This window comes from Mesoplodon mirus, assembly GCF_964341445.2.
Source record: "Mesoplodon mirus genome assembly, chromosome: 2".
NCBI lineage: Eukaryota > Metazoa > Chordata > Mammalia > Artiodactyla > Ziphiidae > Mesoplodon > Mesoplodon mirus.
The window spans coordinates 201,721,798-201,740,597 of record NC_138977.1 but is presented as its reverse complement, the minus strand read 5'-3'; the positions used below and the strand labels follow the sequence as shown (position 1 = coordinate 201,740,597).

Here is an 18,800-nt window from a genome sequence, read left to right as displayed (position 1 = left end):
TAGCGCAGGCGCAGTCACTGCTCGCCCCGGCCTTCTGAAAAGGAGGGGCTCGTTCTGCGTGACCCGGTAGTGCTTCTCCAGTCGGTGGCGGAGAAAGGAGACCAGGGAGTGCAGGAGTGTGGCGGTGGCAGTTGTGCACTGTTCATAGTATGCAGCGATTACTCTTTCAGCCCTTAAAGGCAGTGATGGGGAGCCCGTGTCTCCGGCTCTTGATTCCTGGGGCGGCGCCTAGAACACAGGTACCGCACAGCAGCGGACTGAGTCGCGGAAGCTGGCATGGGGTGAAAGGGCCAGGACAGAGCTAATAATTCTCACATGTCACGTTTCCGTAGCTCCTTGGAGTTCACGACGCATTTACTTATGTCTAGGGCCCCTGAGTTCGGATCTGGACTTACCACTTAGTAGCTGTGGGCTATTAGCCAAGTTGGGTAACCTTTCTGTGCCTCAATTTATTCATCTGCAAAATGGGGATAATAGCACCTACTTCATAAGGGTTGTTGTATTAAATAATTTAATATACATAGAGGCTTGGCACATAGTAAAAGCTCAGTGATTTTTACCCATATATTTGATTTTTGCTCAAAGCTCCCGGATAGGCTAGGGACTATAACCCCATTCTACAGAGAAAAGTAAATTGAGGCTTAACTTGTCTAAAGTTACTTAGTTAATTAGAAGCAGAATAGGGAAAACATGGGTGTTTGGACTCTTAGAGATAGAGTCAGGAGAGGGCGTCTATTCGCTGAACTAATAATTATTGCGTGATTAATGTGTGTTAGGAACTGGGAAGCAAAAGATAAAATACCAAAAGTTTCCTGCCTTAGAAGAAGGCTCAGTTCATTCATTTGTAACTGATTTGTCAAATCTTTATTTAGGTCTTGTTATGTAAGGGAACTGTGTTTGAAACGAAGTGTGCAAGAGGGAAAGAGCCAGACTGACTAGACATTGCTGTCCCACAGCTCATAGCTTAGTGGGAGATGGAGACAAACCTCTGTGTACTGAATGGTACATTACAGTGTGTGATGGAGAGGTATAGTGTGCTGGGAGAGTGACCTATTGCAGATGTGGGGGAGTCTGGGAATACTTCCTAGAGGAGGTGACATCTAAGCTGAGATCTGCAGTAGATATTATCAGTCAGGGGACCAGTAGTGCCCCGGTCAGAGAAAAATCATATTTAAAGACCCATAGGAGAAAGAAAATAATCCATATTTAGGTGTAGAGTTAAGTCTGGGGGAAATATGCAGAGACCAGAAGGTTCAGGTGGTGTGGGGATGGATTGGAGGCAGTTGGGGGTGGATGTAGTCCAGATAAGAGATGATAATTTACCAGGGCAGTAGCAGTGGAAATGGGGCCATTCAGGGTACTCCACACCAGATAGAGATTGAGTGTGAGTAGCAGTGGAGTGAAGCCTTTCCCTCTTTCTCCAGTTGTAATTTGTCTGTCTTGATCCTTAGTGTGGTTGCAGCTGTGGGATCAGGCGCCCCTTGAGGCCAGGGCAATACAGCACCATCTCTGAAGTAGCTTTGCAACCTGGAAGGGGTACAGTGTCCCATCCTTCAAAGGCTGCTGAGCGGGTGGTGGGCCGATGGCTCCTGGTCTGCAGTGGAACAGTGGCTGGAGCAGTTATTCTTGGTGGAGTAACTAGGTGAGTAGTTTGTTCATAGTGAGTCAGCTATTTGAGTCATCATTAAAGTGCAGGATGACGGAGGGGCAAAGGACATTAGAAATCATTTCATCTAGCTCCCTCATTTTACGTATGAAGAAACTGAGGCCTACAGAGGGAACAGGTCTGATGGCTTGCCCAGCCCTAGAACAGTTTAGGGTTTTACTAGTAGAAGCCCTTCATAAAGACTGGTTCAGGTCTTACCTGTTAGCTGTGCATTGTTTGTGTATATTGCCCCCTACAATCAGAGTTCAAATTTGTCACAAAAATTTTTGTACAGTTTGTTTGAATTAAGTACAGATAAGTTCCATACCTCTCAGTTGGTTCCTATGCATGCCTCTTAGGTCTCCTTAAATCTATAAAGAGATTTTATAGATTTGGATTCTACTCCCTCCACCTCTCCCACCCCCTTTGCAGTTTTTTTGTTGTTGAAGAAACCCAAGTCATTTGTCCTTTTGGAGTTTCTCACAGTCTAGATTTTGCTGATTGCATACTTATGTTGTTTAACATGTCCATTGTCCCTGTATTTCCTGTAAACCACTTGTTGCTTGATCCGATTCAGGTTGGGGGGCAGGGGGCAAAATACTTCACAGGTGATTAGAACATTCATAAATATCTGGTGTCTGTTAGAGATGTCAACAGCCATTGATGATCATTGCCTAAATACATTATTTCACTAGAGTTGCAAAATTGTAATAGGTATTTTATTCTATAAAGAGAAACTTTCTCTCATCAGCAATTTGGTTATCCTAAGGTACAATGTGTTAGGAAAGGCAAGATAAACACTTGATTCCTTTCCTTTTATTTACCAATTTTCAAAATAAGAAATTGGTTCCCAAGCACTCTCCAAAGGTGACCAATAAAGTGAGTTTTTAAGTATTAGGAGCTCCTCGTTTTAAATATATTTGATATGTTTCAATCCATTGTACTGAGATTTGCCCAAATTGTCCCATCTTCATCAGTGGGAACCTCCTCATACTGGCTCCAGAGTCTTTTTGACAGGACCCTAGTAACCTTTGATTCCTTGCTTTCTGGATAAGATGTTCCAGGTTTGTCTTGTACATTTCCCGCCTCAGACCAGAAATCAGCTTTTTTACTTTTGGAACCCTGACCCCTTTTTGTGAAAATACTTTATAGTGTTAATAAAGTTTGTGTTCCTCAAATTCTCTCCACATTCCCTGTGCCCTTATTTCAAAATACCTATGTGTTATATAGGCTGTTATGGGAAACTGCAACAAATTTGAGTTGTATTGTCTTTAAATTCACTCAATAACCTAAACCGATTTATATCTGTAGCAGTCTCTTCTCCCTGTGTAAATGATATTGGTTGGGGCTTCCCTGGTGGTGCAGTGGTTAAGAATCTGCCTGCCAATGCAGGGGGCACGGGTTCGAGCCCTGGTCCGGGAAGATCCCACATGCCACGGAGCAACTAAGCCCGTGCACCACAACTACTGAGCCTGCGCTCTAGAGCCCGCAAGCCACGACTACTGAGCCCGCATGCCACATGACTAAGCTCACGCACCTAGAGCCCGCGCTCTGCAACCAAGAGTAGCCCCCACTCGCCGCAACTAGAGAAAGCCTGCGCGCAGCAACGAAGACCCAACGCAGCCAAAAAATTAATTAATTAATTAATTTAAAAAAATAATATGGGTTATGCATTTAGGACACATTTCTTTCGTCTAAGGGTTGGTTTTATCTGTCAAGGAATGCTAGCGAAAGAAGTAAGGAGAGTTTAATGAAATAGTACAAGGAGTAAAGAAATTTGTACCTGATAGCAGCTGCTTCTGACAAAATTCTAAGCAGTAAGAAGACAGCAAGTTGTCAAAAGAGGAAACGATGAAACGATGTGTTTACCTTTATAGGGGTAAAGTTCAGATCCACTTGCTGCTGTAAACCATTTATGAATAATCCAGTGTGGTGCACACACATATACACACTCAAGTTTAATACACTCAAATTTCTTTCCTATCTTAAGGTTGACAGAGTCTGGCCTCTCAATGGTAGATTGGCATTTAATAAAGGAGATGAAGCCACCTACAAGCCAAGAAGAATGGGAAGCAGAATTCCAAAAATATCAGCAGTTTCCAGAATTTAAAATGTAAGTATTATAGAAAATCGGGTAAACTTCCCACGCAATCTTTTGCTTATTTAAACATTTTAGAATGTTTAGGTTCCATTATTTTTCGATATTTGGTTCAGTTATGTTTAGTGAGCTCCCTACTCTAAACCTCCAATTCCAAAGTGATTCTGAGGTGGCCGATGAGGAAGAGGGCAGACCAGTCAAGCTTTAAAATCGAGAATGTTCCTACATTCTATCAGGAAATAAAAATTAGATGAACTTTTTTCTCTTTCTTATTTTTGACGTCCCTTTTCACCCAGCTTGAATCATGATATGACGTTGGCAGAATTCAAGTTCATCTGGTACATGGAGTACTCGCACCGAATGTGGGGTCGCCTTGTAGGCCTCGCATACATCCTGCCTGCTGCCTACTTTTGGAGAAAGGGCTGGCTCACCCGTGGCCTGAAAGGACGTGTTCTTGCCCTCTGTGGTTTAGTTTGCTTCCAGGTGAGATTTACTCAAGTTTGGGAAACCAGAGATGTTCTCAGGAGCCTCCAAGTTGGCATTGTTTTTAATGAAGTAATCTTTGAAACAGTGTAACAAAGTGGGTAAGAGCATGGATTTTAGTGTCACAGGCCTGGTTTCAAGGCCCAGCTCTGTCACTTAGTAGGGCATGTTGTCTAACCTCTGTAGGCTGTGCTTTCCTTACCTGTAAATGGGGATAATAATAGAACCTACCACTTAGGTTCTGTGAATATTAAGTGAGATCATGCATGTCAAGTGCTTAGAGTAGTGCCTGGAATCAGGAAGCACTGAGTAAATATGTTTTTATGTCACAAGAATTGGAGTTTCTTTTCCATCATGGCTTTCTTCCTGGGTTCTTGTATCCTCCCTTTTTCTAACTTGCCTGCTCTATGGGGAAGTGGGATCCCTATGCTAGAATGGCTATAGAAGCAAATAGGGAAATTCCAGAAGAGAGAAACATTCTGTGGGATGAAGAATCTTAGAATACAGATGTAGCTGAGAGCTGAAAGTATAAATGGTGATTAAAATTATATAAGTTGAACTTCTCTCTTTTCTTAAGGAAAAGGGCTTTGAATGACTCCCACAGTTAAGGGGTTAGGGAAGCCTGAGAGCCAAGGAAAGGAGTGTTAGAGAAGACATATGTGAGTATTTGGGTCAAGGTATACAGGCCCTAAGGGAGAGTCTCAGAGCATCAAAGAAATACCAAAATTTGATCAAGAGGAAGCTAATTGGTTGATTTAACTCCAAGTGGTAAGAATACGAACCAATGAAAAGGAATTAAGGAGGGAGATGTAAGAGACAAAATAAAGGTGATAGAAAAAGATAATAAAGAGTTAGACATTAATAAAAATCTAATAGAAACTAGGAAGGATTGATGAAACAAAGTGAAAGTTTGTTTCAGAATTAAAAAGAAAAATAAAACCTACTTAAGATAGACTTCCAGGGAGGCAAAAATTTGAAGATGGCAAGATAGGATTATGGGAGGAGGAAAGTGAGGGCTGGCAAATCACACTGTATACTCCCTCATCTTCCAGTGTCCTGTGCAGATGAAATCACGATCATTAGAACATGTAGGGTAGTCTTGAAGGGGGAAAGAAATACCCAAAAAGACTTCCTGAGGAGTATATATTTAGAAAAGGTGGGATTCTCCCACCTCTTTAAACATGATTATTGGCTGGGGAGAGTCAGGGTGAAAGGGTACCTTATCTGATATGACTAGAGCTGACAGTTGTTTGGTTACTTGAAAAAGTCAGTTAAAACAGGGAATCATAGAATAATAATACATACCTTAAACTTTTCAACTTAAACATGTACTTTCATTACCATTTTTTAAAAGAGGAATAGAAATTTAGACACTTGCAAACCAATTTGCCTGAAAAGCCTTATAGATTTTTATGACGTCCCCCCAAACCTTTATAATTGTCTTTTTCCACCTAACATGACAGTAATTGTTTTTAAGCAGTTACCTTTGTGAGGTTTCTCCAAAGCATCTAGTTTTTGTAAAATCAAAATGTCTTTTTACTTTCATATTTCACTGGTTTACATAATGTTAAATTATGCCAAGTATTTGTAAGCTTTTGCCCAAATACACTTTTGTGTACTTTTCTATATTTGGCTTCTACTTCAATAAAATGTTATTCTAAACAGTGGTGAAGTATTTTTGGTGCTGTATGTGGAAATTGGGTAGGTCTTGATTCCTGGGATACTGGGGATATGGGAGGGTATGGAAAGGAGGAGTCAGGTAGGAGTACTCACTTTCTCAGAGAGTAAAGTTGAATAAACAGCTTCAACCTTGTTTTGTTTGCCTCTTCTCTTTTTGGTTGCAGGGCCTGTTGGGATGGTATATGGTGAAAAGTGGCTTAGCAGAGAAACCAGATTCCCATGACATCCCTCGGGTCAGTCAGTACCGCCTTGCCGCCCACCTGGGATCGGCCCTTGTGCTTTACTGCGTCAGCTTGTGGACCTCGCTTTCACTGCTGCTACCTCAGCACAAGGTGAAGTCAGTCTGTATTGTCTACCACATCTGTACAGATGCTGCCAGGGTCAGAGAAATGGAAATTCTGGTACTAATGGGAAGTTATTTGTCAAAATGCATGCATTCCCTTAGTAACACCTATCAGTTTTACCAGAAGCTAGATATAACCAAAGTTTAGAGAAACATTGAACTTTGGGACTCTGGATAGCTTTGGGACGGCAAAGTAAAAACTGCAGTTATTCTTTTGGGCTGGAGCAGCTTATTCAAAGGAGAATTAGTATAGGTGCCAAATATTTTGTCAGCATTGCCTATCAAGAAAGATGAAAAGATGAATTTTAGAAAAAGGAAAGAGTACCAACAACAAGAGATACCCCAACCACTTTATTTCTGACTCCCAGAGGGATGATGGATGGAGAGGTGAGGAAGACCAGAACGAGAGCTATTTGTAGACCTTTAGTGGTGTACAAGAGTGACGTTGAGTTGTTTGTTCTTTATATGGGGACCCTACCATTCAGCAAATCTCACAAAATAGTAAACCGTAGTGATCTTGCTTAAAAGTATTTTCTCTGTATGCTGATTAAAGGAAAACACTAGGGTTTTTTTTTTTTTTTAGGTATTTTTTAAATGAGTATTATTTTAGGTATTAAAGTCATGGTTAGCCTGGATAACCTGTTCATGGAGTGAAGTTTAGGATGATAGTAGGACTTTTAAATAGAATCATCCAGTAGGTACTTGGAGCCAGTGGTCCGAATCCCAATAAGGACAGGAGATGTTGACTTGGCAGTCATCCCACAGGGAAGCCAGGTGGGGCTGAAACATTGGTATAGTAGATAATCCACACCTGAGTAGTTCCTGTTCTTCTTACTTTCAAAGCCAGACATCTAAAATGAATTGACTACATCTGTAGCTGTACATCCTGACAACCCATTCTTGTTTTCCAATTCTTGTCATCTGGCTTCCCCACCCACCCCTATATATACCCAGCCACACATTCACCTCCACACTTACACACATGCCCACACTCTCCTAAATACTCTCCACCGAATGGTACTCTTAAAGATTACCAATGACTTTTTAATTATTAATTATTTTTCTCTTTTTGTTTATTTATATTCTGCACTAATTACAGAAAGGATTTGAGATGCTAGTCAACCACATAGAACTGTGCTGTCCAGCACAGTGGCTACTAGCCACATGTGGCTATTTAAATTCTAGTTAAAATTAAATAAAATTAACTATATAAACAAACTTGTTATCGACTTAAACTTTAAATAAAATTAACTTAAAAAAATTTTTCAGTTGCTCTAGCCTCATTTTAAATCCTCATTAGCCATATATTAGACAGCACAGATAATAGAACATTTCCATCATCACAGAAAATTCCAATGGACAGTGCTGATATACTGTCCTGCAAAATCTTAGTAATGATGCCTAACTCTTCACATACTAGATTGTAAATCATTTGAGGGCAGCACTCTGACTTTCCTTTGTATCTTTATGGTTATCTGTGTATAAAGTTCTTACTAAATATTTGTTGATTCACTGATTATTATCACAAGTCGGCTACAGTAGAAATAAAAACAAATTTTGGCTTTACCCAAAACACTAAATGCAAGAATCTCTACTCTAGGCATTTTGTGCAGTTTTGATTCTGATTATATTTGCTAAACATGAATTATTACACACAGCATGAAAATCCAGTTCTGTACCTTAAGTCACATCACTTTAACCATGGTGAAGTATTTTCCCGTGAACAATGCAGATCATTCAGTTACTGAACAGATATATATTGAATACCTATATGCCAACTACTGGGCTAGGATTACTATAATAAGCAAGTCAGATGGCAGTTCCTGCCTTCACAAAACTTACAAGATAGCAGGGAAGACAAATAGTAAATGTATAAATTTAATAAAATTTAGATAGAATAAAATAGAATATCTACTGGGAGTACTTAACCTAGTCTAGGGGTCAGAGGAGATCTGACCTCAGATGGTCTCTGGGGTTTGGCTTTGGAGATCTTTGCTGCCTTTCATAGTTCCTGCATTCAGTTTATCTGTGTGATTTTCTTTTCTTGTTTAGTTGCCTGAAACGCGTCAACTCCTGAGGTTGAGACGATTTGCTCATGGAACTGCAGGCCTGGTGTTCCTTACAGCTCTCTCAGGTAGGACTCTTCTTATCAAAGTTGGCCTAGCTTCATTCCACATCAGGTGGGATTTCTTGCCTAATGCTTTCCTCCTGTATCTTTATATTTCCTTTTCATACCTGCCTCTATCATATACCACCATCTTCATCCTCTTGTTTTCTATTCCTTCCTCCCTTCCCCAAATCCTGCTTTCCAGTTAGTTGAACAAAAATATTGAGTATCTATCTGGATCCAGACTGTCTAGGTTCAAATCCTGGCTTTACCACTTGTGAACTACATGACCTTGGACAAGCTATGTAACCTCTCTGGGCTTCATGACCTCATCTATAAAATGGGGAAGATGATAATAGTTTGAGTAATATATGTGAAGTGCTTAGCACCTCACATGTAGCAAAGGCTATGTAAGTGTTAGCTGTTGTTATTATATAAACATTATTGTTATTATTATTTTTTTTTTTGGCTGCGTTGTGTCTCTGTTGCTGCGCGTGGGCTTTCTCTAGTTGCGGCTAGCAGGGGCTACTCTTCGTCGCAATGCGCGGGCTTCTTATTGCAGTGGCTTCTCTTGTTGCAGAGCATAGGCTCTAGGTATGCGGGCTTCAGTAGTTGCAGCACGTGGGCCCTAGAGCGCGCGGACTTCAGTAGTTGCGGTGCCCAGGCTGTAGGGTGCGTGGGCTTCAGTAGTTGTGGCTCATGGGCTTAGTTGCTCCGCAGCATGTGGGATCTTCCTGGACCAGGGATCGAACCCATGCCCCCTGCATTGGCAGGCAGATTCTTAACCACTGCGCCACCAGGGAAGTCCCGACATTATTGTTATTATTACACTACACCAAGATGGGTCCGACAAAAGCCTGTCCTCAAAGATGGCCTTAGATGGGGAGTTTACTGGGGCAAAGAGACTAACACAGATCTTTATCATTCTTTAAATCACACCTCTACCTCTCTTACTCTGGAACTGCCCTATACAATTATCAGTAGCCTCGTGTGACTATTTAAACTTAAGTTACTTAAAAGTAAATAAAATTCAAAGTTTAGTTTCTCATTCACATTAGCCACATTTCAAGTGCTCAGTAGCCACGTGGGTGGCTAGCAGCCATTGTATTGGATGGATGACAGATATAGAACATTTCCATCATCTTAGAAAGTTTGATTGGACAGCACAGCTCTAAATAAAACCATCAAACCAGTGATCCACCCAAGCCTCCTCCCCTTTTTTGGTGGAAGAACATGAATTTTGACTTTATAAATGCCATTTATAAAAATAAGGAATGTGATTTAACATACCTGAATCTTTGATCATAAGTAATGGATCAGTCATCCATTAAATTCATGGATACCTTCTTTGTGTGTTTACCCAGGATTTAGTTTATAAGATTTTTTTGAGCACTTGAGGAAGACAGATAATAAACAACAAAACATAACATGTCAGATAATGTTTGGTGCTTCGAAGAAAAATAAAGCAAGATAAGGGGATAGAGGTGGGGTGGGGGAGGGCTATCTTATGCAGTATAGGATAACTGGGGAGATCTCTTTGATAAGGTGACATTTGAGTGGAGACTTGAGGAAGTGAAGGAGTAAATTAACTAGTTCCAGAATAGATGAGTAGTTCTCAGTTGGGGAGGTAAGCAGGACATCACAAGCACTAAGGGAACTTTTCTAAACTAATATGCCTCCTCTAGAGCTTCTAGTCCACCCCTCTAGGGGAGGCATGCCAGAATCTTGGGGTGGGAATAGGTAAGGATGCAGCGTTTTTTGGGGTTTTTTTTTTAAGTTTCCGTGGTGATTGTGATATATATTCCGTTTGAGAACCTGTGCTACTGATCTTTCTATTCTCTGACTATTCCTTTTGTCTAACTCTGGGATAATAAACATTTTCTGTGTCAGAACTAGTATTTGGGGCTTCCCTGGGGCGCAGTGGTTGGGAGTCCGCCTGCCGATGCAGGGGGCATGGGTTCGTGCCCTGGTCCGGGAGGATCCCACATGCCGCGGAGCAGCTGGGCCTGTGAGCCATGGCCGCTGCCTGCGTGTCCAGAGCCTGTGCTCTGCAGCGGAAGAGGCCACAGCGGTGAGAGGCCCACGTACCGCAAAAAAAAAACAACAACAACTAGTATTTGATCTTTGATCTCTTCTTTCTTTCATTTTAATAAATACTTTTTACCTTGGAATACAGGGGCTTTTGTGGCAGGGCTGGATGCTGGGCTTGTTTACAACTCCTTCCCCAAGATGGGAGAATCTTGGATCCCAGAGGATCTCTTTACCTTCTCCCCTCTCCTGAGGAATGTTTTCGAGAATCCCACCACGGTGCAGTTTGATCACCGGATTCTGGTAAGTCTGGCTGGTGGTGACTGGCTACTAAGCACAGGGAGCCTCTTCCCGGCTCTACGGCGTCTGAGCACTGATGGCAACACTGAGACGGTAGAGTGGGAATTAGATTTCCTTTTCTTTTTAGAAGAAATTTAGTACCAGTTTTCTGATGGGACGTTTTTGTCTTAATCACCCACACCCCTCTAGCCAAATTCTGACTTTCAGGATACTGCCACCTTCTGAAAGATTCAAATATGCCTTTTATCATCTGGCAAATGATAACTCCCCTCAATCCTGCACATGCATAGGAGAGTCATTTTAGCAAAAATGAGGCTGAGTAGAGAAGAGAGTACAAGACGGTGGTTGCTGAACACACAGCTGTCAGGGCCGAACCAAGACCCCAAGGAGCCAAGAGCATCATAAATACTCATTTTATTTAAGCCAATATTTATTAAGGGCCTGCTGTAAGATCAGCTTGGTGGCCTGGGCACGCTAAATTGGAGCAGGGAGAGATGAGCAGCAGGGAGCCCCGGGAGGCAGTAGTGCTACTGTATAGTAATGCCGTGAGAGTGACGGGCTTCAGGGCTAATGGTGGGACTGGGACTGGAGAAGCTTGGTGAATCTGAGAGAGGTTGTAGGGAACGGACGACTGGCTGCAGGAATAAAGGGAAAGAAGGATCACGGGAGATCCCAGAGTTTCTTCTGTGGCATGTTTAAAACGCACCAGGAGAAGTGGGACTATTGGAAGGAGCGTTGAGCTAGAGACAGAGGATGTCATCAGACTGGGGTACGTTGAGAGTGAGATGATAGTAGTGCACCCAGAGAGAGGCCCAGGGGCCTCATACCCAGATGGGACGCCGGGGCTTGGGCAAGTTACCTTGTGTGGGCTCAGTCCCCACTGCCGCACAGCATTTTGGAATAAGTCAGGTCTGGTTGAAATTGTCATCGTGGACAGCTCTGAAAAGGAAAAGAAATGAAACTGGTATAGAAAGTGATAGAAAAACATTCTGCTTGACATCATGGAAGGGGGATGGAAACCCTCCTGCCAGCTGCAGACCCTCTTTCTGAAGAGGTGGAAATGAAAAGGAGACTTCAGATCATTTTCAGCCCTCGCTGGCAGCACCACCACCTCCTCTAGCCACAGCCCAGGGAAACAATAACCTTCATGTGCTGGTGTTAGCCCTGTTTTAAAAATACAGGATTGGAGTAGAGATAAAATTAGGGATAAGGATGACAAGAATAATTTAAAAACTGAGGGCCACACCTGGGGGACACCCACATTGGAAGGTGGATAAGATTGCTGAGAGTAAGTGTGTATAAAGTGGTACGTGCAGAAACTTTAGGTGGAGCCATGCCTGGTTGGCATTGAAGTGGCAGACAGAAGAGGAGCGTGGAAGAAGCGGAGGAGGAGTAATCAGGTGGTTCTCTGCCTGGGAGGGGAAAGTGCTTAGTGGTTATTCAGTGGATCTGGTGGAGTTACCTGTAAGGTGAGCAGAAACCAGGAGGGTGGGACATTTCTTCCTGGCACTTGATGAGGCTCTTTCCTCCCTGCAGGGAATCACTTCAGTTGCTGCCATTACAGCACTCTACTTCCTCTCCCGGAGAATTCCCCTTCCTCGAAGGACCAAGATAGCAGCAGTGACTCTGCTAGCTTTGGCATACACACAGGTATAAACCACTCTTTTGTTCTGAAGGTGTCCCCAAAACAAAATTTAAAAAGAAAGGTAACAGACTAGGAGAAAATATTTTCAATATTTATAGTAGACTAAAAGGTTAACAACCAGAAACTAAGTAAAGGATATTAATACGCAATTCTCACAAGAGGAATGAAGAATGGCCAATAAATATGAGAAGCTGTTTAGCCTCACCTGTGATCAGAGAGGAACAAATTAAAGCAATGTGTGCCATTTTGTACCTGTCAGATTGGAAACAAAAGAAAAAAAAAAGGTAAGCAGATGTTGGCATGGGTATAGGAAAAGGGATACCTTTGTATATTCTTAGCGAGAGCATGAGTTGGTATAGCTCTTTTTAGTGGGCGTTTGGCAATATCTTTTGAAGTGTTAAGTGTTTAGTCCTTTCATCAAGCATATTGACTTATTAATGCCTGCCCTGTCCAAGGAAATTCATTGTGGAATTACTGTGATAGTGAAAAATTGGAAACAGCCTAAATAAACATCTATGGTATATCCATACTGTGCAATACTGTACTGTAGTTTAAAATAATAAGATCTCAAGACATACATTAAGTGAAAAAAAGCAAGTGACAGAACAATATATTTTTTTAAAAGCACCAAGCTGTTTTTCTATAAACATGTATACAAAAGTATAGGTGTGTAGAAACTGGTAACAGTGGCTACCTTTGGGGAGGAGAACTGGGCTAGATGAAGGATAATTAAAAGGAATTTTAGGTTTATCTAATTTGTTTGAATTTCCTTTGTTTTAAGTCTACTTGTGAAATTTAACAATATATTTTGTAACATTCTGATGGGAGAATGTGGAGGATTTGTGTATCTGGTTATCCATGCCAGTCATTTCAGCTCTGAATATGTGGTTCCTACTTGGCTTACTGCTTTCTTTCCTTTGTAACAGGTGGGCTTGGGGATTAGTACTCTGCTGATGTACGTCCCAACTCCTTTGGCTGCCACTCACCAGTCGGGCTCCCTGGCTGTGCTCAGTGTTGCCCTTTGGCTCATGAATGAACTCCGAAGAGTCCCAAAATAATTCTCAAGGATCAGCTTCCTAGGACTGAAACTGTGCTTTTGAGAGATTATCAGAGAACACAAGAACTTGAGCTTTTCTGAGAGGATGACCTTGGCATTCCAAGCAGTTTCCAAATTGGTCAAGTTATGTAAATTGTTTGCCTGTTTTTGGGACAGTCACTGAATCAAGAAAGTCATTAAGTATGGTTATGCTAAAGGTTCCTTTTTAAATCCATTACTTTTTGTGTTGAAAATCGGATTTAATGTAGAGAAAGAATTGTCTGTCATTTGCTTCTTAATAGGCTCTGTCTCAGGATTCTTAAAAGTTGACAAGCTGTTGGTTCTACATGCATAATCTCTGTCTCCTTGACCTCCTGAGTCCTGGATTCTGCCTATGTAGAAATTCTTTATGGACTCAACTTCACTTCCATCACGTAAAGATTCAAAGGGATAGATTGGCATACCCTGAAGTAGCCAGATAGCCTTCAGCAAGAAATAGCTGCTGTCTTCTAGTGTTCTGATTTTCAAAACTGGGGAAAGCACTAACCTAGTTCCTCCTGAGATAGGGCTGTTACATTACTAGGTGAGATGAATGGAATACAGTATAAATCAGTTCCTGAAAGGGTTTCTCAACAGCCTCATGGATAAGAAAAATATGGCCTTGATGGTGTAGTACATGGACATCTATTCAGGTATTTAAACAAATTGTTGATTAATGAATGTGTGATTTTGGCCTCTACTGATATTTCACAGGGCTCTTATTCAACTTTATCTTTTAAATCAGCAATTTGAATGAAGGCATCAGAAAGATTTGAGAGTGGAGCAACCCAACATTGTTGATGTAATAGAAGACAGTTACAACTCAAAATAGTTCCAGAGTGGCACCATCATGAAATTAAACAGGTCATAAATGTAGCATCTTCATTTAAATTATAAATAGCTTGTATAAATTTGGGGTAGAGAAAACTGGCTTATCATTTTATGTAAAAAAGACTTAGGGGAGGGACTTCAGTTGGACACAGGCTCGACATGAACCAGCCATATGATGACACTGATAAAAATTAGTGGTGTTTCAGATTTTATCAATAGAAGTGTCACAGCCATGGTCAGAAGACCTCAGTGCAAATGCTGCATCTCACTCTGGGTACCACATTTTTTAAGGAGGATATATATCCAGACAAAGGGACCAGGATGGTGAGGAGTCCAGAACGTGTTTCACACAGGGAATACTTGAAGGAACTAGGGGTATTCAGCTGGAGGAGAACGTTCAGAGAGAAAACAAGAATCCTTCCCTTGAGAAGTTGAAGCCCCTTCATGCAGAAGAAGGAATGAGCTTCCTTTGTGCTGCAGAGCTGGGAGCCATGGGTGAAAGTTGCAGAAAGTTAGTTTTTAGTTTTGTAGAAGGCAAGAGTCAATTGGACCAAATCAAATGCCCACTAGGGTCAGGCTGGTGCTGACTGGCAAACTGGAGAGCAGGTGCCTGAATAAGGGACTACACTACTGCTGAGTGCTGGCGTCTTGCTGCTCCGCAGGTCCGGAGTTGTCAGATCTGATTTTTCAAAGAAACTATACATCCAGATTTTTATGTGAATGCGCTCAAGTCTTTTAGAACATTATGCAGGCTAAACAGATCTGGGAGCCATAAATGACCTAAGATTTGCCCCTGTATAATCGCTGGACTAATAATCTCAGTTCCCTTTCAACTCCAATATTGTCTGGGTTTCAGTGTGACCAATAGTGTATCATTCTCAAATGGTTCTTAGCAAAATACAATTAGACAGTTTGATTCTTAAAAAGTCCTGCCCCCCTGGAGCTGGTTCCCAACTTCTCTCATGTTAGAATCTTTCAGAATCCTATCCCCAGCCTCAGCCAAGACCAATTAAATCACAGTGTCTGAAAGCAGTAATAAGCGAATTCCCCAGGTGATTCTGATGTGCAGAGTTTGTGAACCACTGCCCTAGGCCTTAGTAGCCTAGTTACCTTAGAAAGTTTTGACCAGTTTATTCCCATTCCCTCCAAATTTCCACCCCACCCTATCATCTCATTTAATCTTCTTTGTTGATCCTGTTAGTGTGCTAATGGGGTATCACCTCTTCTAGATAGAATTCTCTAAAGAAGGGGAGCTGCAGTCACTGGGGCAGGTTGCCATACCATCATCTCCTGATCCCCAAATTAAGGTTGTTCTTAGTTAATAACGGAGTCTGCAGAGGGCAGCCTGATCCAACTCAAAGAACCACATGCTAATGCTGCTACTGCTCACTCCAAAAAAGTAGCACTGAATGAATTAAATAAGTTTAAGTTGCAGATGTTGTACTTCATTGTTTCTTTTATTAAAGATGAGTAAGTTTGGAAAAACAGATCTGGTTGCATTGAGTGATATAACTGTATTATGCCCATCTATGAGCTCCTGGTGAATGGATATTATCTGAATTATTTTTGTTTGCATTATTCCCAGCACCAGACACATACCAAATATTGCACGAATGAATGGAAAATGGATGATTACAAACTGATGTCCCAGACACTGCTTTCAAAATAAGTCATCATACCTAGAAGATGAAATGGATTTCCCTTAATATTTTCAAAAGTCTCTCAACAATTCTGTCAGTTGTTTTTAAAACATCAAAGGAGATTAATACACCTGGCTTTCTTAATCAACCCAGAATATCTTTGTCTTTAACTTAGACTGACAAATGCTGTCGATTTTGTTAGGGGTAATAATTAGCCACTGCCTAAAGTGATGCTGGCTGCAAAGACCAACACTGATGATCATAATAGTAGGATAACCAGTTTATCTTCAGCAATCCTTCCAGTCCTGGCATGAATGGTGGGTTGTATACTGGCATATATAACATATATACCCATATCCCTGCATAAGAATGTGTCCCCTCTCTAATATGCATTGCACATTTTGTTCAACACTGATTTAACAGTATTTATCAGAATTTCAAGAACTGTTCAGCAAAACTATTATTTAATGTGAAGTGTTAGAAAAACATACAAGCTTAGCAACCTCCAAAAGTGATGCCATGCAGGCACCCTTTGGTTTCTTAAAGCAAAAAGGGAGTTTTTAGTTGTGGATCATAATAAAAAGATGTCTTTCAACACTGCAGGATCCAATGCTCAAGGCAGAAATCATGGAGGAGACAAGGCATATACTTCAGGACTGCAACTAAAGGGGAATTATAGGATAAGAATTTCAAACACAACATAATGACAAATTCCAGAAATCAAAGTGTTTGGGATCCTTGCTCGCAGAGAAAGATTTTTATGAAGCTAATTAGGGCCAGAGCCTTCACCATCAGCAGTCTTTACAGGCTAAACTCTGGCAGGTGCTCTGTAGGAGAGGCTGCTTAGGAAGGTATCAGGGCTACTTTACACTGGAAAAGTGGAGAGTGGAGAGGAGCGGTAGGCTGCCACAGGGCTTATGAGTGGCTGCACTACTTAAAAAGGAGAGGCTCAGCTTGCCTGAAGCGATGCATACGTGGCTATAATCATCCTGTGAGTCTGAAATTTTTTTCAATTTTGGTCTTTATAAAAATGGCAAGCAACGATTGAATACATTTTAAAAGTAGAAAACCCTTTAAAAGTACGGGTAATGATTCAATTTTACAAATAAAATGGTATTATTGCTCAGACTTCCAGAGAAACAAAATGGTCAATGGATGTATTCCTCCTCTGTCCCTCTAATAATGGTACTGAGAAATAATGAAATATTAGGGGGAAACGTGTAATAATACAAGGGAAGTGTATTCGGATATTTAAAAAAAAGAGTCCTCATTTTTTAACAAATATATTTTATAATACCAACAAATACTCACACGTTTGTCAGAGCACATGGCCCTAGTGGCAGGACTATGAAATTAGCATAACCTGAGACTAGTTTAGGAGAATTTAAAACATTTGCTGCTACTTCTACCTTAATTCTTAATTCCAACTGAAGTTTCATCACACTACAGCAAAAAGGGAAATTAGATGCTAGTTCTGAATTCGTTTGAAAAGAAGTCTAGAAACAGCAAGAAGAAACAGCACTCTGTTTCTGTAAGGGAGTCTAGGAACTGCCCAATAATTACAACCAAGTTCCTTAATGAGGTAGCTCTAATAAACATTTATATCTTAAATAATTTAGATTGTAACTATAACATGAATTGCTTGGATGCTGTGGTTAAGAAAATTGTACAAAATTAAGCAAATTGTTTAAAAAAGAGATGTCTAAAATTTTAAATTATTGAAAGAAATAAAGAAGCTAGAATGGATGTAGTGAAAACCTGATACTATTTTTAACAAAGCATTTCTTTCATATTTTATTCCTAAATGTGAGCAATCACAAATGAATATCAGAAGCAGTTATAAAGACTGTGCATGGCTAGTTGCAGTCAGCTGTATTATATATACTGTGTTGAAACACACAGTCTTGCAGAAGATTCTGTCAATGATCATTTCATTGTATTACCACTGTTCTGGGTGTCAATTTCATCATATGTAAAATCATGGGGGTTAACCAGAAACCTCTAAAGTCTCAGCTTTAAAAATCTCATTTTCTGGAGATTGGTTCAAGATGGCGGAGTAGAAAGACCTGCTCTCACTCTCTCTTGCAAGACCACCGGAAACAAAACTAACTGCTGGGGCTTCCCTGGTGGCGCAGTGGTTGGGGGTACGCCTGCCGATGTGGGGGGCGCGGGTTCGTGCCCCGGTCTGGGAGGATCCCGCGTACTGCTGGGCGGCTGGGCCCGTGGGCTGTGGCCGCTGGGCCTGCGCGTCCGGAGCCTGTGCTCCGCGATGGGAGAGGCTGGAGCAGTGAGGGGCCCGCGTTCCACAAAAAAACTAACTGCTGAACAATCATCGACAGGAAAACACTGGAACTCACCAAAAAAGATACCCCATACCCAAAGACAAAGGAGAAGCCACAGTGAGATGGTAGGAGGGGCACAATCACAATAAAATCAAATTCCATAACTGCTGGATGGATGATTCACAAACTGGAGAACACTTATACCACAGAAGTCCACCCACTGGAGTGAAGGTTCTGAGCCCCATGTCAGACTTCCCAACCTGGGGGTCCGGCAACAGGAGGAGGAATTCCTAGAGAATCAGACTTTGAAGACTAGCGGGATTTGATTACAGGACCTCGACAGGACTGGGCGAAACAGAGACTCCATGCTTGGAGGGCACACACAAAGTAGTGTGTGCATCGGAACCCAGGGGAAGGAGCAATGACCCCATAGAAGACTAAACCAGACCTACCTGCTAGTGTTGGAGGGTCTCCTGCAAAGGTGGGGGGTGGCTGTGTCTCACCATGAGGATAAGGACACTGGCAGCAGAAGTTCTGAGAAGTACTCCTCAGCGTGAGCCCTCCATGAGTCCACCATTAGCCCCACCAAAGAGCCAGGGTAGGCACCAGTGTTGGGTCACATTAGGCCAAACAACCAACAAGG

General features: G+C 41.6%; 1 protein-coding gene across 1 annotated transcript; it reads left to right on the top strand.

Moving 5' to 3' along the window:
* Positions 1 to 55: 55 nt before the first annotated feature.
* On the top strand, positions 56 to 18,140 carry COX15 (cytochrome c oxidase assembly homolog COX15). The gene is made up of 9 exons (XM_082635842.1): positions 56 to 239; positions 1,452 to 1,642; positions 3,636 to 3,758; positions 4,040 to 4,226; positions 6,071 to 6,238; positions 8,302 to 8,383; positions 10,533 to 10,687; positions 12,221 to 12,334; positions 13,256 to 18,140. Exons 1-9 carry the CDS (start codon positions 150 to 152, stop codon positions 13,385 to 13,387), a joined length of 1,242 nt encoding a protein of 413 aa, XP_082491968.1. The 5' UTR covers positions 56 to 149; the 3' UTR covers positions 13,388 to 18,140.
* Positions 18,141 to 18,800: the final 660 nt, after the last annotated feature.

Excerpts from the sequence above, each read along its gene's own strand:
- COX15 (XM_082635842.1), top strand. The coding sequence starts at position 150 with ATGCAGCGATTACTCTTTCAGCCCTTAAAGGCAGTGATGGGGAGCCCG. Across the intron at positions 10,688-12,220 it reads AGTTTGATCACCGGATTCTG|GGAATCACTTCAGTTGCTGC; the intron begins GTAAGTCTGGCT and ends TCCTCCCTGCAG. Across the intron at positions 12,335-13,255 it reads TAGCTTTGGCATACACACAG|GTGGGCTTGGGGATTAGTAC; the intron begins GTATAAACCACT and ends CCTTTGTAACAG.